Below are 26919 nucleotides of genomic sequence, written 5' to 3'. Positions count from 1 at the left end.
CGTTAATTTCTACATTATGCCCCTCATGCTTAGTGGAAGGTTGCAGATGGCGCTGATTACAGTGACGATCACCCGCTGGGTTGCCCAATCAAACGCGGGGAGAACATGGTGACATGAAACCAAACCGGCTATTATGGATTACGAGGAATGAATGAACTTGCTGAAAATAAATATACCCTGATCTTAAGATTCACTATCAGTTTTACTCTAGGCTAAGATCCTATGATACTATATCCAACCGCCCTTGAGGGTCAAATCAATCGTCGGCTTCCCACCCGATAGAGCCCAGCTTGGGATATATCTATGCATTTGGTGACAGGCCGGTGCGGCTTCCTAAAGTCCATCTTGAGATTGTCATATCACGCCGCATGTCCGTGTCCATGGTGGTGGTGGGCTTGCCGTTTGTGCTTCTGGAAGTGCTGTTCATCGAAGGTGGTATTCTGTGCCTGAGAAACAGAGAGTGGGATTGTTAGAGAGCAACATCGCAAGAAGACATGGGTATTTCAATTCATCAATGAATTAAGCCGTGACACTTACTACCTGCGAGCTTTGAGACGGAACAGTCGAGCCTGATGTCGATGCCTTCACTACAGACGAGCTTGGTGACAGGACCACAGGAGTCGATGCGACGGCGTCCCCACACGCTCCATAGAAAAAATTCGGATTGCTGGCTGTTGCAACGGCGGGTTTGCGATACAGCTGGCAGTCCCCGGGCTCAGCATAAAGCCAGGCCTGGCAGTTCGCCATCTGGCTACAATGGGCCGCACAGTCCGATGGGGAGGTAGAGTCGGAGCCAAAGTTCACAGGTGCGCTGCTGAAGAACGCGATGGTGTCATTCTGGATGTTCTGGACACAGGATGCGGAGGCGACCCGGAGACTTATTGACAATAGAAGCCAGGCTGTGCCTGCACTATGCGAGAACATTTCGGCCGCAAGAGTATATTGTTGGAATTATCCCTAAGAGTTGAGGGTTCAAGAAGAGCAGGCAAAGTGTGGGAAAGAAGAGATCCTAGGAAAGTCCTGTCGGGATGGGCCTTCTGGTCCCCCTTACCATCCCATGATACCAGGTCAGTCATATTGACCAGAATGGACAACTCGCTAAAGTCGGCCGGCGACTTGGGCTAATGCGGATATTTGCACTGGTGGCGAACTCCATAAAGCTATTGAAAGTTATATTATTGTCCTTTCCCAGTTTCAAATAGCTTTGTGGATAGTAATGTTTCGAGGCTTTACAGTCGGCCTGTATCCGAAAATCGCATCACCAAATCCTAGATGACTTTTCTGCTCCCGATATCATTTAGAATGTAGCCTGTATTGAACTATTATCTGCTATCACTTATTTTCGTTATCTTCCATGGATAGCGGAGAACAATGATCCTTGTCTAAAACTTGTGTTAAACCTTTTTCCGGGTCAAGAGGGTCTAATTTATATTTTGTGGAAAATAAGTGCTGATGCTGGTGATAGTAGCAACAGGGAACTATGCCTGTACCTAGAAAAATAATCAATAAGCTCTGTGCCACTAACTCTAAAGGTTTGGGAAAGGGGCCTTGTCCGCAGGGTGGCCAAGGCAAGATCAGTGACACCCGAGATCTATTCCTTTCCAAGTATGAAAACAAGAGCACTAAAATTTGTAGTCCGCCAATCGGATGACAAGCCAATATGCCAAGATATCATTAGATATAGATGTTATTGGTATTAACATTTCACAAGTATTACCACACCATCCAGTGAGCGTTGGTGTAAGCTTGTAAGGTAATTGATCGTGGGTGTATCACGCACTACGGAGTTCCGGGTCTACGGGCTATCAGTTTACAGACCCACATGGCTCATCTAGCTTATCAGCTTTTAGGCATCAACTCAAACTTCTAGAAAGCAAACCCACTATTCGGAATAATTCAGATCCGTGTTGCCATCAGCTTATAGGGCTAGCCAATATAAGCGTCTTGTATGGATGCCATGATTTCACTAATCCTATACCAGGTACCATACCCACATCATACCCGACAGGAGAACATTTAGTCCCAACCTTAGCGGACTACGGAAGTTTATACCCGCTGTCTTTCATTAAGATGTCTCAGAATCTTTCCTTGTTCCTAACTTTCTGCGGCGCAGCGAGGGAACGCTAATAGTGGTTATTGCACAGAGCCAAGCCGCGAGGGCTGAGTTGTGGATGTCGCGGGAGTGTCAAAATGTCAAAAGTCAATTTATGTTGATAGGTCAGTGGAGGGAGAGGCATAGATGAAGGCTTTGAAATTTTTAGGAGTCCGCATAGATAGGTTCCAAAGTTAATCGCCGGGGCTCTAGGGGTCTCAGGGGTCTCAGGGGTCACAGGGGTCTGATTCTCCAGGGTCTACTATTCAGGGTCTCGTGCTTAGACATTAACCCTGGTTTACGAGCAAGGGGCCTTTAAACTTGGAGCAGCAGAGAAACAAACCCCTTGTTATTTGGGACCAATTGTTGATACCAAGGGGACTAGGCCGTGGCCGGTGGGTCTTTCAATCTCCGACATTAGTGAATGGGTATTCCCGGTAATAATATATACCTAACATACGACTTGAAGGTATCGAGGACAGCGGATGTTATTCCTAGGGCTGCTAGCAGATAAACAAAGCCATCTATTGGCTGCGCTCATACCACTTGCTCCTGCTAGCTCCACCAAACTAATGAGAAAGTCGCTTGGGTACCTGATACCACTGCAACTGAGGCATCGGAGCCAGAGGCGAATGGTGAACAGATTAGGAAGTGATGCTAGAGAGGTCACATGGTCTGAAATGGGGAGAAAAAAAAAAGAGTACATGCGTTGAAGCTCATGAACTCTTCCAGAAAAATGTATATAAGGACGGTCCCCAATGATAACAAGATATTAAGTAGGACCTTGACCTCATCAGCATCTTCCTGAGTTATATCTCATAATTCACGAGGATGAAGCTCGTCCAATTGCTCCTGGTATGCCTTTTGGCATACAGGGTGAGCGGCTACGCAGTTTTCGCCCACTTCATGGTAGGCTTTCTGACACAACTCTTCACCATGCAGAAAGCATTGGCTAATATGTTTTCATTGAATACCCCCTTCTAGGTTACAAATTCCGAAAACTACACCCTTGCAGACTGGGAAGAGGATATTAGTCTTGCGCTCGACGCCTCTATCGATGCCTTTGCGTTGAACATGGCGTATGAAGATTCTACAAATGACAAGGCACTCCCGCTAGCATTCGAAGCCGCTGCGAATGTAGAAGGTGATTTTGGTCTCTTCTTTTCTTTCGACTATTCGGGCAATGGAGCCTGGCCAAAGGCTGTTGTGGCGGAAATGATTCTTGAATACAGCAGCTACTCTGCCTACTACCTACACAACTCCAAGCCCTTTGTATCAACGTTCGAAGGACCTGCCAACGCGGAGGACTGGAAGACAATCAAGGAGGAAACAGATTGCTTTTTCGTTCCTGACTGATCCTCACTGGGAGCAAAGGCAGCGTTGGAGGTGGGAGGAGGAGGTATTGTCGATGCCTTGTTCAGCTGGGCTGCTTGGCCGTGGGGTCCACGAGACATGGATACCTACACCGACGCGTCATACCTGCAATACCTCAATGAATCTGGACAGGCTCTTCCATACATGATGCCTGTTTCTCCCTGGTTCTACACCAATCTTCCCGGGTACGAGAAGAACTGGCTGTGGCGAGGAGACCATATATGGCATGACCGTTGGTTGGAAGCATGGTATATCAGGCCTGAATTCATTGAGATCATTAGTTGGAATGACTATGGTGAATCCCACTATATTGGTCCACTCCGTGACAATGCAATGGCCGCCTTTGAGATTGGCGAAGCTGCGTATAATTACGTGACTGGAATGCCGCATGATGGATGGAGAGATCTCCTACCCTATGTCGCGGATACCTACAAGGACGACATTGCTACCATTGCTACAGAGACCTTGGTCGCTTGGTATCGCCTTCAGCCTGTTGCAGCGTGTGGCACCGGAGGGACCAGCGCCAACACCGCTAGTGAACTTCAACTTGAGTTCACCCCTGCTGAGGTTCTAACAGATATGATTTTCTTCTCAGCTCTTCTTGCGGACACAGCTGATGTATCAGTCACAGTCGGTGGCGTGTCAATCGATGCTACTTGGAGAAATATCCCAAATGAGAAAGGGCCACAGACCGGTCTCTACCATGGTCAGGCAGCATTTGGTAGCAATACAGGAGAAGTGGTGGTTACGGTCTCTCGGGACGGATCCACGATCGCCCAGGTGGTCGGTGAAGCCATCAGCACAAGCTGCACTGACGGCCTAGCCAACTACAATGCATGGGTGGGCTCCGCCAAGGCGTCTACAGCCGTCAATGCTGTTACCCCAGCACTCCTGGAAGATCAAGTGTGTGTCAACGGAACTGGGCCAAATAACTTTGCTGGGCTATGTGGCTTCGCTTGTACATACGGTTACTGCCCGGTGAGCGCATGCGTCTGCGAAGATATGGGACAGCAGAAAACATTGCCCAATGCCACTGATGTGCAGGGATACCCCCTTGAAGGTCTGGATGCAAGCTACAGTGGCCTCTGCAGCTTTGACTGCAACTACGGCTATTGTCCTGATACTGCATGTGGAACAGTCTCTGCTCCACTTTCTACGCCGACAGTTTCCGACTTTTCTCCCCCAGCATGCATTGCTGGTTCTGGCGAGGGTAATCTGGCCGGCCTGTGCAGTTTTAGCTGTGCTTTCGGGTTCTGCCCTATCAACGCCTGCACTTGTACTGAGCAGGGAGCTTTGGTCGTCAAAGATCCCACCTCTTCAGCCGACGGAGTGCCAGTCGGCACAGAGGACGACGCTATATACGGCCCATTGTGCAACTTCGCCTGCCAGCGAGGTTACTGTCCGGAAGGTGCCTGTACCAACTCCACCAGCTCCTCGTCTTCTTCATCTTCCTCCTCAACTTCGACCTCGAACAGTACCACTAGTGACGATACTGGCCATCTGGTATACATTGACCCATACTTATGGCGAGAACCCGAGCCGGCTGTTACCTGCGCTCCAACTTGCACATTTGTGATGCCCGTCTATCCGATCCCACCCACAGGCATCTCTTGGCCCAACTACACTACCACTTTCTACTCGAGTAACACAGAAGATGGAGAAACGGATATTGTGACATCTACATATTCTGTTGAACCCTTTAACATCAGTGGGATCCCGCTGTGGCCGGTGACTGTTTACTCCGATGATCCCAACTCGACCACATTTTCGGTCACTCAAAGCATCACGCCTCCTGCATTTGTCGTGACCCTCGGGCCGTGGGAAGCTGTCATTCCTTCCATAGAGACTCCAACCTCGACATCCAATCCCACTGGAACGATTACATCCACCAAGTCAACATCGTCATCTTCTACCACAGCAGCTGTGGTCTTTCTTAGCACCTCTCACGTGGTGATCATTCAGCCGCAACCCACCATTTCGATCAGCATCCCATCAGTCACCCTCCCCACAGTGACCTACATAAGCGGAAGCGTCGACGCTCCCACGGCTACACCCGGCTGTTCGGGGTGCGGGACATACGACTGCGGCACCTTTGGATGTCCTGACCACGGGTGTGGCATATTTGCCTGCGGTGGCGGCTGCGGAGTTTGGGGCTGCCCATCACCGGATGGAGAGACAAGCGGCTGCGGGCTGAAAGGATGCGAGAGTGAGTGCTCGCTCCAGGATTGCGGTGGCCTTAACTGTATCACTGGCAGTTGTGGAGATACTGGATGCGCCAACGGCGACTGCTCGGTCTCGTCGTGTGAGGCCACCACAGCGACCAACTGTGTCGAATACTGCACGGTTACCAGCAACGCCATGGCACAGACAACAACCTCGTGCACCTCAAGTACCTGCTTAGCCATGGTGGGCTGCGATGTCACTGCCACGACCGAGACAGTGACCTCCGCCACCGAGGCCTCTTGTCCTGTGTTCACCACTACGCCCACTGCCACCCTCAGTGAAGATCGATACGACGGGTGCAGTCCCTGTGCCTGGGCCGCCATCCCCTTGACGACCGACGGCTTTGGCCAACTCGTAGAGAAGCGAGGGGTTTATGCGGAACCAACAGCCTACCGCGCGATGGAGAAGCGAGCGGCAAAGCAGCCAGGGGCCACCTATAAGACATTGGGTAAATGTGCACTTCCTACCTCACTGACTTTGGCCTGGCAGGGGGGTGGTAGCTTCCTGTCAAGTGCTCTTGCCAACAAACTCAGAGACAATCAGAAGACCATGTCTCGCTGGTACTCGAAGACAGTGGTGGACTGTACGCCCACGGTAACCCGGATCAGTGACCAGCAGATGAAGGAATACATCGCAAGCGACAAGAGCAAGGCACAGTCGCCCACGAACGACCATGTCTGTGAGTCTTCCTATCACCTTTTCAATCGGTATGCGGAGCCGCGAAAGCAGACAGGAAGCGGCGAGGCGGCCTGCAGCATTTATCATTGCACCCTCTGACGATCACGCGGCCACCCCCTAGCAGCATTGTTCATCAGCTAATAAACTCTCAATGTGACAGGGGAAAGAAACTGGTTCAACGCCTTTTGGGGTTATGTCATGACACAACCTGGGTGGGACTGCGATCGATTGACAACAGTCATGTTCAATGCGGAATGCACGACCAACTTCCTCCAGGAGTTGCTGAATGAAGTGGCGAATAATGACGAATGGGACTTTGTTGGCATGACCCATGAAGTAAACTCATATTACAAGGGCTTTGTAAGCTGTGATCAAAGGGCTTTATTTGATTCTCGGGCGAGTACTGATGACTTCTCAGCTAGCTGATTACAACAGCCCAATAGGCAATGCGGCGAACAAGGCTATCCAAAAAAATGTCATTTCAGCCTCTACAGCTTGGGGGGATGAGGACGGAGCAAAATCTGGAAGACAAATGTTGCAAAACAAATTAACCTTCCTGGAGCAAGTAACCATGGGTTGTTATACCTGGACTCAATCGTGGGTGACGACGGTTCTCGATACAACCAACAACAAGCTTTACACTAAGCTGTAAGTCCACTCCCATGAGGGAAGTTCTATGGATTTAACATCGGAAATAGACTCGAAATCGACAAATACACTTTTAGCAACAAAGAGTTGGATAATACCAAGCTAGCAACCATGTTCCAAACATTCATGAATTCTTGGATTCAAACAATGATGGACTCGGCTTATGACGAATCTACGATATTCGTGAATAACCTCGACTCCAGCTTCACCACTATCGAAGCTGCAGCCTCCAATGCCTTGCCTGCAGGCCCCGCGGAGTATGCTGCTCTGAGAAAAGCATATGATAACCTGATCACACAATACAATCTCCGTAATGATGCGACACACGTGTGTAAGCAACCGATTAGTCTCACTTGGAAAAGCCTCAGCTATATCGAAGAGAGCAGCGAGAATATTTGTGAGGTGCGCACCACTAGCACCGCAACCACTACCACTTCTACCTCGAGCAAAACCAGCAGCACTACAGCATCAAGTTCATCCCCTACCGCCCAAGTCATTATTTCACTTCAGGAAGACGCCAGCGCTATAATTGCATTCACCTGGGAGTTTTATACACCAAAGATCGGAGCTACATTTGAGGTATGTGATGGCATCGGCGACGTCACTGCTCCAGATGACGAGGATAGCCTAGGATATCCTTATCCCGATGGGGACTGGACTTTAGATTTCAAGATTGATGATATGAGTGACTGCTCGTATTCAGGGAGTGCCAGCAGTCCCGGAACATTCAGCTGTCCAGACCTATCATCCACGGTGCAGTGCACGGCTTGGGCCGGGACAAAGGAACCATATTACTGCGCTGATTTGGATTATATCTCTGTCAGGCCTATGGTAGTATGTCAATGGTGAGCTATCTGAAATGGAGTAGATTGAACTACGGTCTTCGAGCAGCAGCAGTTTTCTCTTTATTTCTCTGCCGGTTTTGAGCAATTTTTGTACTTAGAATATTGACCCCCAATACACTTCTTTTCAGTTATTTTCATTGATCGGACCCTCCCTTGCCTGCCTGAACCACTAAAACACCTAGCACACCAAGGCTTCCTGATTGATTCCCCACCATCGATAGTATCTACAATCAATAAATATGTGTTAAGGTTCACAGTTTAACTGTATGCCTCTAGTCATCATAGTGACAGATAGTGGCTGGAATGCAATCAGAGCGTCTGAATGGAAAGCTACGTAATGATGTTGTGGGATTGTAGTGACTGTCTTACGTGCTGGTAGTAAATACAGAGCAGCATTAAGTAGCCCATCACATTAAGGATTCCGTGTGACATGAGAGAAGACTCCAGCCCCCAGCCCGGGGTTGCAAGAAAGCTCTAGGAATTGACAGGGTAACGCAATCTCCAAGAATACTGCCGCAAGATCTTGAAAAACCTCCCACCGTCATACCTCCGACCGTCATACAGCGTCCCCTTCCTACTCCTTTCCCTCGCACTTTCTTCTGCCATGTGTATGTGGAAAGCAACGCTTGCCCAAGGGTCGCCCCTCGCCTCGACCCCCTGTAGGAGCCTCTCGAGGATGTCGCAATCGCAAAATAGAACAGCTTCACATAGGGCCAAGTGGAACTGGTGGCGCTGGTGCAATGTGGTGGTACCTCGATCAAACAGCATATGTGCCCTAGTGGTCTTAAATGAGGACCAGCGCAGGTGAACTGTAGATAGATCTATTTCTTCATTTATATCTGCGGCGTACTGGATGATCAGGTCAATGGTGGCGTTTACTTCTGCGTCCTCCGCAAAAGAACGCGCGGCATCGACGATGAGGTGCGCCCATGTCCCAGTTCTAGCACAAGCGAGAAACCCTCGATCCAGAAGCCACTGGACGACATCCGGTCTTCCTCGCCAAGCCGCTGACTTGAGGGCTTTTTCACATTCGGACGCACCTAGGCTTTTTGGTGAAAATAGCTCGTCCCATCTGCCCTGTTGGAGGAGGAAGTCGAGAACAGCGTGACCGCCCTCGATTGCTGAGTTGAGGAAGGAAGAACTACCCATGTGTTGCGCTAAGTCGAGCCCCGAGTCCAGCAGCATCTGTATTTCCGCCGTTCGACCAGAAGATACTACCCTCGATGCGAGCGATGCCGCTGTCGGATCGGCCCCCGCCTCAAGCAGGCGGCGAAAGATGCTCTCGAACGGAATGGCCATCTCCAGTGCAGACGGAGCAGAATTGTTCTTGCCGCTTTTCGAATTTGGATCAACGCCCGCTGCAAGAAGCAATGCAACGATGGGCTCGAAGCCCTTGCCGATTGCTCTGGAAAATGGTCTCCAATCTTTTCCGAAGTCGTAGCGACCTGGGGCCGGGGACATCTCAGCTCCATGAGAAAGTAGCAACTCAACAACCTCGGCATGGCCTCGATCTGCTGCCCAGCATAGCGCTGTGGGGAGCTCGTCTGACATAAAAGAGTCGCCCGCGATGTATCGACCATTAGCATCATACCCATGGCGTTCTAGAAGATCTCGAACCATAGTAGTCTTTCCACATGCGGCTGCAATGCATAGAAATGCAGCTTTTTCACCCGGCTCTGCTATAAGTGGAAAATAGTCCGTTCGCTCGAGAAGAAGGTCGAGTACTTTGTAATGCTCCCCTTCTGTACTCCATGCGAGAGGACGGATGATCGCTAGGTGCGATGGGCCTCTGTGGCGAATATCATACTCGACCGTCCCCGCATCCAAGAGACATCGGACACACTCGATATGGCCGCGCCTGGCCGCCCAGCAGAGGGGCGTGGTTCCATTGCGAACAGTGGCGTTGGGATCCGCTCCCCGTCTAAGCAGGAACTGCATGACCTCGTGCTTGCCGTTCTCCGCTGCCAGCGCCAGGGGCGTCATCTGGTTCTTATCTCGGGCCTCAATGTCCGCTCCTACGTCGAGGTGAAGTCGCGCGATTGTAAGATGCCCTTCCGCAGCAGCCTCGGCCAACGGCGTTCGCCCTCCTCGAGAGACCGGGTAGTCGACATTCCCGGGCTGGGGCAGATGGTCCATGAAAAGCCGGGCCAGTGACTCATGGCCATGTTTGGAAGCCAGAAGCATCAAGCTGCCGGGAAATACTTCCAGTTCCTTGGAAGGTGGTGCATCTTGTCCTGCATCATTCCCGTCATCTGAGCCCTCGTAATCATCACTTACATCCGTGGAATCGCCGTGTTCATAGATCCCGGTGTATTCAAGTGGATCCTGATAGTGAGGGTTTTCCCAGCCCCGGTCTCGACGCAGGTCAACGCCCTGCTCGCAGAGTAGCCGCACAAATGCTTCATTGCCACGGATCACCGCCATTGCCATCGGCCGCCATTCGGTGTCGGGGTCGCACTCATCCGGCGACGCGCCTGCATCGAGAATTTTCCGGGCCGTGGCGATAGCGTCGTGTTCAATCGCCCAGGCTAGGGCCGAGCTGTCCTCGTGCTGAACGTTGTGCCTGTACAACATGGGATTGACAGTCTGGTATAGGGCCCGATCAGTGCGGGCGAGGGCATTGATCTCACTCTCATACTCAAGCTCCTCGACGATGAGCCTAGTGAGCTCAAATGGAAGAGATGAAAGAGCCATGATCCCTTCTTTCAAGACCCATGAGGCACGATTTGTATGTCGGGGGAAGAGGGTGGTGGGGGTCATTTTATTCCAAGCAGAATGACATATCTAGTCCCAGTGGGGAATAGCCTCTCTGGACCGGATTCACTTTGACTTTCCAGACTCGGCTTAGTGCCAATACGCCTGTTTAGTGTTTACCCACTGGCATGTGCTCTGTACTCGCATTCAAACAGCTTAGATACAGGCGTATGGATCAGATTTCTCCCATTGACAAACCTTTGAACTCGCTGAAAATATGTAACTTCCGATATGCCTCCAACTCAAGCCCTTGCGAACAAGTCACTCGACATTAAGTTTGCTGTGTAGAGTTTGCTTCTATCACGATTTCACTTTTTTAAATTGTCCTTTTCCCACCTATCTCTCGGCATCCTGTACTGGATGGAGATTAAGGACAGTCATCACTCGAAGCTGCCCAGCATGAACATGGGCAATGTGATGCATGTTCACTCTCTATATAGTTCCATCTTTCCATGACCCTACCACATACGACCATAGGGTGTGGAGAACAGGGCTTCCCGTCCGCTCAGCCGTACTTAAGCCACACGCCGGGAGGTTAGTAGTTGGGTGGGTGACCACCAGCGAATCCCTCCTGTCGTATGTATTTTTTCCTGATTTTTATATCTTTTTATCATGTCTGAAGGTGGTGCTGTTGCTGTTTGTTGTGTATATGAAGCGGTAGAAGGCGCGGAGTACAAAAAGCGGACGGTGAATCTGATATGACGCTGTGTAACCAACCCCCCTGTTGCGCGGCAATGTGTAAACCCCGTCCCTCCCCACAACTTTCCATATTACCCATTTAATCCCAGCCTTCGACCAGCTCACTATGGTCTTCATCGCATCTCCCTGGAGATAACTTGGGATGTCTATCTCTCCCAAACATGTATTGTTATCGTAGAACTATGAACAATCAGTGTTAATCAAACACTAGGTTCAATCATTAGCCAGAGGTTGCTTTCCCCCTCGTGAAATCGATGAAAGGCCAAACCCTTACCAAGGAGATAAGACGTGGAGAAAGTTTCCACCTTCCTTTGACCTAGGTCAAGAACAACCTTTTCGGCATCAGGGAGGTCCCCTATTGGAGACAGTGTCTCCGCGTCAAGATCCTTTGGGTCGGTAGTTACGATAAGGCGAACGAAGACTAAATACATCAAGGTTCATAACGACAATTTACCGCTTGTTCTTCTTCTTCTTCTTATTCTTCTTCTTAGAGGAAAACGACATTTTCTCCAACCCAGTCCAGTCTTCTCCTTGTAAGTTGAGCCCCCTTTCCTCGACTAGGGCGGGGAGTTTCTCATCCTTTTCGAGTTGCTTGAGATCGATCCCTAGCACACGTCCGATGACCGGGGCGAGGTCGTGGGCAGCACAAACGCGAAAATCGCCGCTTTCGACGCGTTTCTTGTTGCGTCGAGTAAGTCAGTAAGTCGTTCGTTGAGCTCTTCTTCGACCAGGGCTGTAAGCTGTTTGCCGTCGATCACGGTGTTCTTGATCAGATCACCTTCCATCGGATCGAAGTATGGTGCTCCGATGAATGAGGGGTCGATGACTCTGTCGAGGCGTTTGTTGGAGGAGGGGTTGTTGAAATTTCTCAGATCGAAGATCAAGACATGGATGCGATACCATAGCCCTGGAAAGGTGGATGGGTCCTTTAGACTTGACACGGTGGTAACTGCCGAGTCTGGACTCGGGGCCTGAGTAATAGCACCATCGGTTGTGGTTTGTGACTCGGATAACGGGGCCATCGTGAAGAGGGGATAGTAAGGGGGTGGAAAGAGCGGGGAGGCAAAGTCAGGAGAGCGTCATCTTACACGCCGTATGATCATTTGAATGTATTGCTCGCTGACTCACCGAATTGGTACGTAGGCGCGTAGATATTTCGTCATACAACCGCCATGCACGTCGAGATTCCTCGCCTTTTAAGGTATAGTACACCATCATCTGATATGGTAGAAAAAGGTGTGGCTGTGGCGCCTCGGACATGATGAGAAAGACATAGATGTACCACTGCATAATTAGTTATGAATGGGAAGGAAGTACCAGATCGACGCGAGGAATCAATCACTGCATCTGCAGTGGCTGAACCACTGAATCAGCGATCTGCGGGTTAGATCGGCAAGCCTATCTCTATTCCCGGCATGGCTGTCTGTCAGCTCGCCTAGGTAGGCTGCTGTCACTTTTACTGTCACTATCACCATCAGAAACTTAAACAGAGGGGCGGTCAACACCTACGCTATTTTCTTTCTTATCTCAAACCTAACAGAGCTTATCTTTTACCTAACCCACACATATAAACCAACCGAGGCTGGGTAGATAGTAATTAAACCATCAAGTCTAAACCCTAGTCCGCTGGATCATTCATTGCCCGGGGTGCGAAACCGAAACCCTCCACCCAACCCCACTACTGTATAGAGACTAGCACCATGATCTAATCAGGCAACCTGCATGTTCCACCCCTCACACGGTGCACCAGCAATATCAGCCTAGGGAGCCGAGGATAGCCACTACGCATGTAGGCATCCTCATCGAGACGCTCACGTGCCCGGCTGTTGTACTGGATAGTGAATATACCCCTTCCTTTACCCCGCTAATGCTAGGATTCCACGCACTAAGCATTGTGCACTGTGCAGAAGAACCCTGGGCCGAGTACGGAGTAGATACACAGTGGTATTTCTGGCATCTGCAGTCCTACCTAGATACCTATCTACCCTGAGTACCCTTGTTAATCTGATCGCGACCCTTGACTGCCCACCTACCTCATTCCTCAGCAATCCTGGTATATATCTCTGAATAATCACCACCACCACCACCAACATACTCTACTCTCTCCCCAGAAGAAGAATCAATCACACCATCTTTCCAGAAGATAGAGTGCTTATCCCCCCCTCCCTCTCTCCCACTGGAAAAAAAAAAGGTAATCGATCCATTCTGTAATCACAATCACCAATCCTACGGTCGCAACCTCCCGTCCCCTCTCTACTCCCGTCATATCCGAATGTATCTATAAGCGGGGGCGTTATTATCATCCTGTTCAGGAATAAGGAATGATGGATCCAGACGATCCGTTCCGTGTTCCGGTTAGCCGGGCGTCACCCACGGCCCAGCCCATCCCATCCCATCCCATCCCATCCACCCCCTCCCCTCCCCTCCCTCCCGAACAATCAAACCAGAAACCACGGGATCAGTGGATCAGGTTGACGTGTGTGGATGTGTTTCAGCAACAGCATGATTCTGCTCCAGCAAAATTCCTGACAATCTACGTAACCGGACGAACAACGCTGTCGGATGAAACGGCACGATCGGGCCCCAATAGGTAATCCCTTGCGTGGGCTGCTGGGTAGACCGTAGGGATAGCATATCATGTAAATCCGATGGGGGGGCTAGATTGATTGCCGTGGGGAAGTCTACCTACGGTAGCTGCAACGCCAACTCCGATGAATGGGCTAGGGCGAGGGAGGGAGGGCCCTTACATTTACATTCCGGCGACGACTGCTCTGCTGACTCTTGAGAGGGAGTGGCGGAGGTGGAGTTGATGTCATTGTGCTGGACTGGCGGTCAGTCAGTCAGAGTTCAGTTCAGAGTTCAGATTCAGACAGGGGGCAGGGGATGGTTAGTAGTAGATAGATAGTATCTGGGGTTCTCCGTAGTACTGTTCATAGGAGTAAGTAGATCGTTGCGGTATGTGGACGGGTGCGTGTCTCCACCTTCCCCTTTTCACAATCACAATCAAAATCACAGTCCAGAATAGATAGTACAACGCCATTTCACCCCACTCCCCTCCCCTCTCTCCTCAACTTCCCCGCTCGGTCGGTCGGACGGGCCTCCAGAAGCACCGCCGACGCAAGCTGTGAAAAGAAGGCCGATCCCCCGTTTTCTCGTCGGCACTCGGAGGTTTCTGGCCGAGGGTTGTGTACGGCATAGGGTTAGCCGGTGCTTGTTTATGCAGAGCAACACTATTTTCTGCTGGTCATCGGCTCGCGTGCCGATGCGCGATGGGTGACACCCTCGTTGTGTATGCGCTTGTGCAGCTGTCCCTATACACAGTGTGGATTGCATGACCGGTTGACTGTCCGATCCAGCGGGGGAGGATAAATAGGATCCATGGGTCCGCGGTTATGCTGGTCTGTCTGGACTCGACATTGATTAACGGTGGTGACATTTTCAGGATCAAGATAATAATAATAATAGGTCCGTTTGTTTGTTTGTTGGATAGGATTGGTATTCAGGATGCTTCACGAGGATGTTTTCGACGTCCTGGATGGGCATTATTTCCCACTGGCAGTGGGGCTGGTCAGTACATCGTGTCCATGTTCCTGTCCAGGTCCATGTCCACAGAACGCTACCCTGTGTGTTTGTGGATATGCATATGTGAGATTGCTGACAGTTGAGGGCATTCCATCACTAGGTACTCCTGATCATCGTGGCACAATGCAGCTACCAACTATTCATCAACCCTCTCCGCAAAGTGCCCGGGCCGCGACTGTGCGCCGTGACCCGACTGCCGCAGATGTACCACCTCATACGGGGGGACGAAATGAGGTGGATCCAAGCTCTCCACCAGCGATACGGGGACGCGGTGCGGACGTCGCCGGACCAAGTCAGCTACGCCTGCGCCGAGGCCTGGCGAAGCATCTACGGCCATGCGACAGCGACGCGAAAGTCGACGGAGAAAGACCCGCGGTTCTTCGGCCAGACGCTCAGCAAAGGCACACCGGATATCCTGCGCGCCCCAGGACCGGACCACTCGCGCTTCCGCCGCAACTTCTCGCATGCGTTCTCCGACCGGGCGCTGCGCGAGCAGCAGCCCCTGATCGCGCACTACGCGGACATGCTGGTGGCGAAGCTGCAGGCCCTCGTGCAGGCGGACCCGGAGGTCAAGGCGGAGATGGTCTTCCTGTACAATCTGACCACGTTTGACATCATGGGCGAGCTGACCTTCGGTGACCCGCTGAATCTGCTGGAAGGCACCGGCAGTACCAACTGGGTGACGACGATCTTCAGCAGCGTCAAGGTCAACTCCATCCGCCGCGTGGCGCGGTATTACCCGTGGTGCGCCGCGCTCGTGAACCCGTTGATCCCCCGGTCGTTGAAGAAGATGCAGGCCACGCATTACCGGTCCTGCAGGGAGCGGGTGGACTCGCGACTGGCTCGCACGGTCGACAAGCCGGACATCTGGGGGCTGATCATGGCGCAGAAGGAGGAGCTCCGCCTCAACCGCGAGGAGATGTACACCAACTCGCAGCTGTTCATGGTCGCCGGAACCGAGACCACCGCGACGGCGCTGAGCGGCTTGACGTACCAGTTGTTGCTGAACCCGGACAAGTTGGCGCTCCTGACGAAGGAGGTCCGGGGCATGTTTGCGCACAGCGCGGAGATTGACATGCTCCGCTTGGCACAGATGAAGTACCTCAACTTCTGCATCGAGGAAGGCCTGCGCATGTACCCGCCGGTGCCCACGGGCATGGCGCGGGTCATCCCGAAGGAAGGCATGGAGATCTGCGGGGAATACCTCCCGGGGAATGTAGGTCTCCCATCACCTCCTTGACCTCCACGGGCCTGGAAGCTAACGCACAAGCCAGACGGGGGTGTCGGTGCACCACTGGTCGACGTACCGCAACCCCAACAACTTCAGGCGGCCGGACGAGTTCCTGCCGGAGAGGTGGAGCGACGATCCCGCGTTTGCCGGCGATGACAAGGCGGCCTTCCAGCCCTTCTCGTTCGGCCCGCGCAACTGTCTGGGCAAGAAGTGAGTGACCTGTCTTTTGTCTTTTGTCTTTTGTCTTTTGTCTTTTGTTCCGATTGTCGCCTGTGGGTTCCTCGTTGACGTCCGACTGCTAGTCTCGCGTACCACGAGATCCGGGTCATCCTGGCTAAGGTGCTGTTCCATTTCGACCTGAGCCTGGCACCGGAGTCGGCAGGCTGGGAGAAGCAGCGGGCGTGGTCATTGTGGGAGAAGAAGGACCTGCTCGTTCAGCTGACGCCGAGGACTGTGTAGAGGCGAGGCAGTCAGGAAGGGGTGGGGGGGGGGGGGGGGAAATGGGATGGGATTCTGTGTCGAGTGGGGACATGGTCGTATCATAGCGACGGGGTGGTCGTGTGGCTGGAGGACAAAGGATGGAGACAGCAGGGGCCCAATGGAGAGGATAGGGTAGTTAATTCCTGGCCAATCTCATGGAGTACCACACGGTGGCTGGCTGGACTGCACTTTAGTCCGTACATCGTAATTAATCGTAAAGCCGAGTGTCGGACTTGCCCCCTTTCCGAGCCCATCGATCTATCGTCGATCTGGAGGGATCCCCCCATGCCTTGCATACAGCATCTGACAGCATCTGGCCGGGTCTGGATGGCAACACAACTTCCGCAAGGGGCAACCCTCCACCTTCGCCTCTCGCCATGACGTCATGAGGCATGCCAGCAGCCGGTCGGGGGGCAACATCGCCCTCCACCATCCGTCAGCCCAGAGGCCCAGGGGGGGGGGGGGCTGGGCTTTTCCTGTTCCTTCGAGTACTTCTTCTCTCTCTCGCCCACTTCTGGGGTTGTGTCTGTGTGTGTCTGTGTTCTGTTTGGCTCTTCTTTCTGCCAGTGTCTGCCGATCGCCACGAGGACGCAACGATATGACGTCGCAGCCGATCCTTGGGTGCTGCAGCTGTGGTTCCCAAGGTGGAGTATGAAGTAAGGCCGGCAATGCGAGATGGTGGTGAGGTCAATAGGCCTCCGGCCTTACCATCAAAACCATTGCTGCGGCACCATTGCGGTCGCATAACTGTCTGTCTGGAGAACTGCTTGCAGCAAGACCGGTCGTGATCACTCGGGTGCCGTGTTGTGTGGTGTGGTGTGGTTGCCTCGATAACCATGTTCCAGCACACGACACACCCAGTGGGCTCAGTATACTTTCCCTGTCATCGCACGGTGAGGTGTGACTGTGTTCATCATTGTTGACAATCACAGGAATGGTATGGATGATCGGATCAACACCCGTTATTCAATGGGGTTTGGAGGTGGGCTGCCAGTGTGTCCCCAGGAGTGTCTGTGCCTGCCCGGATGCAGGGCTGCGGGGAGGAGGATGCACCGATCGCTCTCCCCCAGACTGCCATTCACTCCAAAGACCTCCTCCTTGACTCAATCTGGCCAATGCACTCCCTACTGCACCGTCCACACTCAGTCTGAGGGAGAAGCCCAGCAGTCAGCACCGGCGACCAATTCCCCCCGTCCATATGATATGCCGACTCCCTCACGGGGCCACGGATCGCCCGTCTGGTACACCTCGCCTGTCTTGTTTGTTTGCTGAACATGCGGTCTGTCATCGCCACCCACATGTGACGCGATGCCTCTGTCCTCCCTCGAACCATTCAACTCCTCCGTGGAGGCCAACAACAACACCGACACCGACACCGACACCTCACGCATCTGGGCGCCATCCCTGCATTGTTTGCCATCGCATGTGTGGGTGGCCTGGTGGTTGTGGCGGTTGAGGGGGTGGGCCTGGCTCGGAAGGAGGCCGTGAGATGGAAGGCTGCGAGGCGAGGTCCAGACTGGCCGGAGCCCGATAACACGCGAGGGCAATCGACATTTCGGCTAGTACCGTGGCGGGGAGGAAGGCAGACTGGCTGTCGGAGCACGCAGGATCCCTGGATAGTGGCCCCCTGTCACTCCTGTCACGCGAGAACGCCTAGGAATCCGACTGGCCGTCAGTCTCGGCGAGAGGTCTCAGATCACCCATTCTTTGCCGTCGTTCGGTTCGAAGGATGACAACCTGGTTGAATCGAACTCACCTGTTGCGAACATTGTCTCCTGAGTCTTATCAGACCGACCCTTGATGGGGGGATGCCTGTCTGTCTGACAGGCCGAAGAGCATCCATCCCCTGGACAGATCCGCCTAGACCGGGCGGTCATGCATGTGCTGCCTGGTTGGGGCCAGTCCGCACGCCGTCGCCCCAATCGAGCCCTCGTCAGTCCTGGTCTAATCTGCTGACCCCGACACAATCGGTTGCCAGAACCATCCTAGCTGATGCCCGGACAGGGGCACGACAAGGACGAGGAAGACGACGAGGAAGACGACGAGGACGCGGCCGGGGGGCTGCCGTCGGGGCTAGGAGGGACGGCGACAGAACGCACACTTACGGACAGATTAGTTAACTAACTATTATTCTTGTCCAATCCTTAGTCAGAAGGGGCTGGACGCGTGCGTCTCACATGACCGGCTGATCTGCTGCTTTACTCTATCCAGCAGCTTCGTCTCCCCCCCTCCGTCGATCGTCCTGGTTACACCATCGCAAAGATGGGCTTCCCCACCCCCCTCTGATTGGAGTTCGGAATTGTTCATGGGTGCCCAAGCTCAGATGGCGCCGGGCGACTCCAGAATCCTTCGACGTCGCCACGAGGCCGATGGGCGCATGGTAATGATCATTGCTACTGCGGATTTCCGCCAAACCTCCCCGTCTCGGAGACATCCAGGTCCTACTGCCCTGGCGGTCCTGGTCTGGCCAGCTCGGCCGGATGTTTGACGGTTTGACGGATCCTGATTCCTGCATGCCTTACTGGCAGCCTCTCCCTTCATCGCATCGTGTCAGGCCTGGCCCATTTCACGGGCTGCGTTGGTTAATATCGAGCCCGTCTCGTGAGGCACGACCTGCGATGCATCCAATGTGTGTGTGTGTGTGTGTGTGTGTGCTGTGTACTAGTCGAAACACCCCGTATAACTAGTTTTGCCCTGGCCTATAAGCCCCCTGTAGGAGAACGAGGCGGGTGGTATCGTGGATACTGCCAAGGGGGAAGGCGGAAAGAGGTGGCGATTGCCCCTTTGGGTAGTTGCCGCGGCAGAAATGTCAACCAGACAGATCATCTCTTCACCTATGAATTTCTGTTATCTAGTTAGTAGAGAATTAATTATTGTTTTACTAGTATCTTGTTATTTGCGAATAGCTTTATCTGATATCTTTATTGTATGATAAGGGCTGTCTATCTGCAGTATATCATAGCGAATCAAATTATTCTTATCGCTATTAAGTATAATAAGTGGGGCCTGATAAGCCGCGGATTAAGAATAGTTGTTATCTCTTATATTTCTGTGTTCTTGTACTTGTTTATCTATCTATTCTATACTTACTTTATTAAAAAGTGGGTATTACTTCAGTCTTTATAAGGAGAGTGATTTGTCGTCTAGTCTTTGATAGCTAAAAATAAGAAGAAGACTTTGAAGGCTTTGAATTAGAGCAACTGCAGTTAATTAATTAATTATAATCAAATAAAACTAATCAACCGCAAACAATTAATTAAATATAAAAGATTATAATATCATATATAGATAATCAGCCGATGTTTGCCGGTAAGCCGGGCGAAAATATTAGACTGTTTGTGAATTAATATTACTATATATAATATAGAACACCTAATCTCGAGGGCGATAAGCTAAATAAAGCCAAAGCTATAATAATAATATCAGACTTACAGGGCAAGACTCTTTAATTTGCGAGTATACTATCTTAAGTTAATCAGCTGAATTATAATATATTAAGAACTCAGCTACTAGCTAGATTCTCTCTGAGAGAACCGATCAACAGAGTCTAAACAGCGATAAGTAAGATAACTAACTTACGGCAAGAGAATCAAACTGTCGATAAGTATATTAATAAAGTAGAAAGTATTAGTTATATAATATCTGCCGATTCGGAATAGCTTCAGAGATCTTTGATTACGCAATTTATAAAAAGATTAGCTAATAAGACTGTCTGTATTATATTGTTGGTGTATATAAAGACTCAGGCACAGAGAGTGGCTGCTGCGACCGGAGTAGCCCCGGCTATTAATATTATTAATAATAATATAGAAACTGAAGTTATATTATAACAAGCCATTGAGATCTTACAGATAATGAAGAATAATATGAACAAGATCGAGGCCGTTTCAAGCTTATAAACAGATAATAAGACTGTGATGAAGACCATAAAAATTTAGGATTATCTTATTATTAATAAACTTGTGAAAGGGCTAAAGAGTTTAAAGATTACTAATAGATCTTAGTCCCAGTCTCAGTCTTAGTCTCGCGTTCAGTGGGGCCAACCGCAATTCTGTTAGTCTTTTAATAGTATAAATAATCGAATCTGTTATTATTGCGGGAAATAAGGGTATATTACTTCGATATGTATAAATCCGCTCTTGTTATTAGAAGATTAAAATCAAGTACGGTAAGAGAACAGAGCAAGGACTGATTAAGTGAGATAGGTAAGAGAGACAAGAGAATAGTATCCGGTTTTAAGAATATCTTTAAATATAGAAAACAACAGTAACTTATCGAGACAGATATCAAACAGAAAGACAGAACTATAAGCCAAGCCTGCGCTGTTAGACAAAGAATCTCAGTCTATATCTTAGTTAATGAGTAGCCTGAATATTAGTTATATTAATCTTAATAATAATACAGTCAAAAAATAGATTATAAGCGGGAGCCATGCAGTTATAGATCCTTGTATAATTAACTTAAAGACAGAGATTCGGTAAGAATATCAGTCTGATATATTAAAATAATTGTAAAGAGTATATATAATAACAGGAAAGAAAAGATAATAAGAGAGATTTAATAATAGCAAGTCAGAGAAGATTATGTCAGTTACTTCAGAACTGTTTACTAAATCAATTATCACCGCAATAAATACTAAATTTTCTAGACGGGGGCGTGCGGTAAGAAGACAGATTAATGGACTGGATAAAGAAGACTTAGATTTTTGTAAGATCTTTAATAATATTATAATTAAGATATCGCTGACTCAATTACTTGATATTACCCCGGCTGTTTATATTAAGATTAGCAAATTTATAAAGCTTCAGACCAAGGAGGGTGGTGTCACTGAATTAAGTGATAAATAAAAGAAGAAGAAGCCTGTTAAACGCGTGAGACTAATATATATTAAGAAATTAATGCATGCGGCTGATCTTAAGTATTATAATAACTGTTTGCAACCGGCTTATTCTAAGAAAGTTGTCTTGTTTTTTATATATACTAATCTATAGACTATGATAACTAATCAGCAGTTACAGATGTTATCAGTTTGTTATGCTCTAATAGATAATGACTCAGAATATAATCTTATCTCTCGCCATGTGGTGAGGATCTTAAAGACTAAAACTATCTTAATAAAGATAACTAGCAAGATAGCTGCGGGGCAAATATTAACTTTTGATTTATTAGTATGAATGATGGTGATTATATGCGGAGCGACGCGTGTTGTGGCTGCTTTGATAGTTGATGGTATTCCTGGCTATATAATCCTATTGAGCAGATATTGAATGGCTATGGTTAGTATGAAGAGTGACTACGCAGATGGGACTTATATTTTATGAACTGATAAAAATAAACGGGTGACAGTGCCATGATTAATCACTCTTAGTAGTTGAGATATTATAGAAGAGTAACTGAAGTTGATAAGGATTATCCCGTCCCCGCGTGTTGAACTTAAGAAGAATATTATACAGGAGCAGCTTCTGGAGGTGATTAGTAAGACCTGGAGTTAGATAATTGATAAGAAGGAGTATAAAGCAGACTCTGACTTGTTAAACTAGATTGATCCAGTATAAGCCCGGGGCTGCTGGATGAAGACTTTGATTCAGGAGAAGAAGAAGAAGAGAGTGTGTTGACTGCAAGAATTAATCTAATTATACGGTCTTTTTATATATTGAAGAAAGATTTACTAAAGAAGAAAGTGAGAAAGTATGAAAGTATGGGATATCCTGCGACAGATTGACTAAGTAACTATCAGAGGTATGTGTTGACCGCAATAGCGGAGATATATGTATGAATACGCGATAATACAGGGTTACTGGGTGAACTAATTACAGAAGGGGATGAGTATTGAGAAGCAGTATTATTATTACTTTTTACTTGGAGAGATTTGTTTGTGTTGGACATGTGTGATATATTAATAATGTGATTTATCGAGTATAGGATTCCGACTTTCCCTGGAGTTATCTTAAAACAAGCGAAATTAATATTATACACGCAGGAGAAAATTGATTGACAGTTAAAGAATCTATCTCCAATACTGGTTGTTAATATTATTATAAATTATGTATTATTCTGGTCGGCGAAAACAAAGTTCCTACTGAAGCTAAGTAGTAATCCACTATAATCTTCGGGAAAGCTACAGATAGTTTATTAGTATATATAATTGAACGCAGCCACTATTAAAATAAACTATCCAATATAAAGAATTAAGCCTATTTTAAATTAATTATTAAACCCGCGGTGGAAGATATTCAGCAAAGCTGATGCTGTAAATAGCTACTGGGCTATACTATTAGCGCTGGAATATGTGTATAAGACTGCGTTCAGCACTATTATAAATTAATTTTATTATCTGTGGATGGGATAAGACCTGACAGAGGCTTCTGGTATATATTGTTAGTTAAAGAATCTTATTATAGAAAATATTTCTAAATCCCGAGAAGAACCAGCTTTGATATAATTGTCCGCAGTTGTCTTTGAGTATTTTATAAATAATAATCAGTTAGATATTGAGATTATTAAGAACATAATTAATTTTATATATTTTAAATATTTCCCTCGACTTACGTGATTATAATTAATATTAAACCCAACAAAGACAAAGTTTTTTATATTGACAGTACAGATCCTTGGATATTAATATACATAATCAGAAACACGGCCGTCGGCAGTTAAACTGAAGATTATAAAGAACTAGCCTGTATCTATAGATAAATAAATTCTCATAAGATTCCTGCATATAATATCATTCTTAAGAATCTATATATCTGAACGTGCCGATTTGATAAGAATTATAAAAAATGTGTTAAAGTATAAGAGCAAGAAGATTATCAAATAATTAATCAGTTTTAAGTGGGATATAAAACAGCAGCAAGCCTTTGACAAAGTCAAGCGGTATATTAAGACAATATAACTATCTGGAGATAATAGTCAGAAACAATATTATCTTAGCGCAGACGCGTCCAATTATGGGCTTGAAGAAGTATTATTTTAAATTAATAATATATTAATTAGAACAAGGGCTTCGCGACATACACAAAAGCAGGAACACCCGGTTATATATATATCTTTTATCCTGTTATCTGCAGAAAGACAATACCACACTACAGAGAAAAAGATTCTGGCAGTTATTAAATATCTTAAAAAAGCGAGATAATTAGTAAAAGAATTATATCATCCTACAATTATTTACACCGATTATTCAATAATACAGTCGGTGTTTGCCGGAGTATCGGACACGACCAAAAGAATCACATATTAATATTATTAACTGCAAGAGTACAATATTAATATTGTATATATCCCTGATCACTTATAAGTAATAGCCGACAGATTGTTATAATTACTATATTAAGAAACTTGTAAGAAGCAACCGGAGTTTATCTTCCCGGCTTTTGCTATAAAAATACATAGACAAGCTAAGCAGCGAGTAGAGCAAAATAATATATAGCTAGACAAAGTTAACTATTAGAGATCGTCCGAGTAATACAACCAAATTATCAAACAGCTGCTGAGCAACATAACTAATAAAGATTTCGCAAAATAGTTTGGATTTATTAATCTTGAGAGAGAAGTATACCTGATCTACAGAAAAAAGACCCAGAAATAAACACAATATATACTACCGTACGAATTACTGTCTGTCTTATATAAACTACACAATTATCATAGACATTTTACAACCAGGATCACTCTGAGTCGAGTAATTGATTGTTACTATTAACCAGAATATTATAACTTAATACAAAAGTATTATATATCATGCAAGAAGTGCCAGCTAGCTGGCCCGAAGATATCACACAATATATCACACCTGATAACAATACTTGGATTCATAGAGTTATAAGCAATGGACTACATTAGACCCATTACTCTAATATTGGCTACAAACAATCAGTATATTCTTGTCACAGCCAACTATTTCAGCAGATATACAATCACAAAGGCGCTGCCCGAGGCCACGGCCCAGCAATTATTTAACTTTGTTAAGCAGAATATTATAAAAACATTCAGTTAGCCGGTGGGGTTCTACACGGATAATAAAAGCCACTTTATCAGAATCAACTTCCACAACACAATCAAGCGCGAGAGAGTCAAGCATACAACTGCAGCGATAACAGCATCATAATCAATAAACCTCACAGAGCGGATTATACAGATAACAGTTAATTTATTAAGAATAACAATTTTAAAAGACAAAACCAGCATATTCTGATAGAATAAGTTTCTCAATATAATTATATAATTAATTAATATAAGAGAGATGCAACCGGTAGGATTTGTGCCTGCCAAAATTCTTTTAAAATACAAACCAAGATATTCAAGCCTAATATTATTACAAGAACAAACTATACAGAATATCATCCGCGAAAGACAAAATAATCTTATAAACAACAACAACAATAACCAGTTAGCCAGAGCACAAGCAACAAGAAATAAACAGTTAGATAAAGCAAGAGAGGCTTTACAGTAGTATTATAAATAATAAAACACGCCTGGCTCTTTGAAGAAGATAACCACAGACAACTTAGTACTCTTACAGAGAACTATAGTCGATAAGAATAAAAAAAAAAGTTAGAATCCCAATAAACAGAGCTATTTTTAATCAGAAGAGTATTGAATTATTAATAATCTATAATCCTAGAAGACATCATAATATATTTTAATATCAAAAAATATTATATTAATTATTTAAAGCCGTTTTATACAAGATCTCCTAATATCATAAAAAAAGCGCAAGATCTTGCGGCAAGAGAAAAGTAACAGTGACAAGAAATCTTATATCGCCGAAGACAGAGTCAATAAAAAAGAAGCACTGCGGCTACTGCTAGAGAGTTATTTTCAAAGAAATAAATATTAATAATAGTTGATAAGAATTATTCACTGACCTGTATTTATTTATTTAATTACTTAATCAACTTATCTCACCTTACTCAATCGACTTATCTCGCTTAATTAACTTATCTTATCTTATTAATTTATATTATTATCATCTCACTTCCCGTTTCTAACTTTTTATCTATCTTTCTTATTCTTTATCTTTCATATAGTGCTTCTTGTGTTTCTTATTTTTGTTTCTCTTTTCTTTATATATTCCGCTCTAACTTCATCTGTTCTTTTCACCAGCGACCGCAGTGTCAATACAGCAATAATAGCCTTCGAGTTATAAAATAAAAACTAGAATAATTATAATTCGAGTTCAAAGAAGTCAGAATCAAAGCTTAAGGTCAGAGAAGAAGAAGACAATACTATATTTATAATTATAGCTTCAAAGAAAAAGAAAAAGAACTCAGACTCTGTATTTATTAAATCTAATAGTTCTTTCGACAGTTCAGACAACTCTTCCGACAGTATAATAATATTAAATAAAAGTAAAAATTCAACCATTAAATTATCTCGAGAAGCTACAGCTAGAGAGGAGTTGATTCTTACAGACACGGAGCTTGCTCAAGTTATTAATATATTAGTGAAAAATAGAAAGCTCTATCGCAACTATTTTACAAAGACAGGGAAACTACGAACAAAGTATTATTCTACTATCTTCGCGAAGAATATTAATAGCAATTTCAAGTTTTCTCTTAAAGCAAGACAATCTAATATAGACCGCTGAGAACTGCAATATCAGTATTAACTATATCCGGACATGCTAATTAGTCAAGATCAGGATCAAAAGCAAGAGCAGAAGATCTGAAAGAATAAACACACATATAAAGAAAAATTTAAAAGATCGAAAGTCTTTGAACTTAGAAGAACTCAGCAAGAGCAACTAATATCGGCCACTCTATAAAATCAGGCTATTATAAATCCACTGGATCCTATAATTGTTGAAGGCATTATTATAAATAATAAAGTAACTAAAGTCCAGGCTTTGAAGAAGACTATTATTTATAAATATACTGCGAGACGAGAAACAGAGATAAAGTACGCAAGAGATTATCACAACAACATTCAGGATCTAACAGCCAGAGTCAAAGCTTTGAAAATCTAATTAATAGTTAAAACTCAGGATCTTAAAGTTCAGCAGATCAATCACACAGAGCAGCTTTAATTAATAAATATTCAGTAGAACAACCGAGTACAAATACTTTAAGACAAATATTAAGAGATCTTATAATAAGTAATAAAGTAAAGACTGGATGACCAGTCAGAATATTAGTTTATACTATATTTAAAGCAATTATCCCAGGCGATAATTATAAAAGAGATAAAGAAAAATCATAAGAAGTATCTGGCAAAGCTACATAATAACTACGCAGAGAAATTTGAGTGTCTATAAATATATTACCGCGAGGAGATAATCAAAACTACGGACCAGCACCTCAAGCAGATTA

General features: G+C 46.8%; 6 protein-coding genes across 6 annotated transcripts; 2 read left to right on the top strand and 4 right to left on the bottom strand.

The window, feature by feature from the left end:
• Positions 1-359: 359 nt before the first annotated feature.
• Positions 360-924, bottom strand: BO70DRAFT_396042 (uncharacterized protein; the record flags this gene model as incomplete). The annotated part of the gene is made up of 2 exons (XM_025546585.1): positions 360-440; positions 538-924. The coding sequence occupies 2 exons, from the start codon at positions 922-924 to the stop codon at positions 360-362; spliced, it is 468 nt and encodes a 155-aa protein (XP_025400059.1).
• Positions 925-2923: 1999 nt separating this feature from the next.
• Positions 2924-4950, top strand: BO70DRAFT_370812 (glycoside hydrolase family 71 protein; the record flags this gene model as incomplete). The annotated part of the gene is made up of 4 exons (XM_025544766.1): positions 2924-3001; positions 3077-3436; positions 3467-4444; positions 4897-4950. 4 exons carry the CDS (start codon positions 2924-2926, stop codon positions 4948-4950), a joined length of 1470 nt encoding a protein of 489 aa, XP_025400058.1.
• A 3384-nt stretch (positions 4951-8334) lies between these two features.
• BO70DRAFT_361709 (ankyrin repeat domain-containing protein) lies at positions 8335-9801 on the bottom strand (the record flags this gene model as incomplete). The annotated part of the gene is made up of 1 exon (XM_025543105.1): positions 8335-9801. One exon carries the CDS (start codon positions 9796-9798, stop codon positions 8335-8337), a length of 1464 nt encoding a protein of 487 aa, XP_025400057.1.
• A 531-nt stretch (positions 9802-10332) lies between these two features.
• Positions 10333-10554, bottom strand: BO70DRAFT_290806 (uncharacterized protein; the record flags this gene model as incomplete). Its single annotated transcript, XM_025539375.1, has 1 exon — positions 10333-10554. A coding segment is annotated over one exon (222 nt), but the record flags the coding sequence as incomplete, so codon positions are not given.
• An 840-nt stretch (positions 10555-11394) lies between these two features.
• Positions 11395-12335, bottom strand: BO70DRAFT_403908 (uncharacterized protein; the record flags this gene model as incomplete). Its single annotated transcript, XM_025547055.1, has 2 exons — positions 11395-11991; positions 12042-12335. The coding sequence occupies 2 exons, from the start codon at positions 12333-12335 to the stop codon at positions 11764-11766; spliced, it is 522 nt and encodes a 173-aa protein (XP_025400055.1). The 3' UTR covers positions 11395-11763.
• A 2393-nt stretch (positions 12336-14728) lies between these two features.
• Positions 14729-16566, top strand: BO70DRAFT_361705 (cytochrome P450; the record flags this gene model as incomplete). The annotated part of the gene is made up of 1 exon (XM_025543104.1): positions 14729-16566. A coding segment is annotated over exon 1 (991 nt), but the record flags the coding sequence as incomplete, so codon positions are not given.
• Positions 16567-26919: the final 10353 nt, after the last annotated feature.

The sequence above is a fragment of the Aspergillus heteromorphus genome (genome assembly GCF_003184545.1).
Source record: "Aspergillus heteromorphus CBS 117.55 chromosome Unknown BO70scaffold_10, whole genome shotgun sequence".
NCBI classification, from domain to species: domain Eukaryota; kingdom Fungi; phylum Ascomycota; class Eurotiomycetes; order Eurotiales; family Aspergillaceae; genus Aspergillus; species Aspergillus heteromorphus.
Note: the sequence above shows the minus strand (reverse complement) of the source record. Positions and strands in the feature narration are given on the sequence as shown.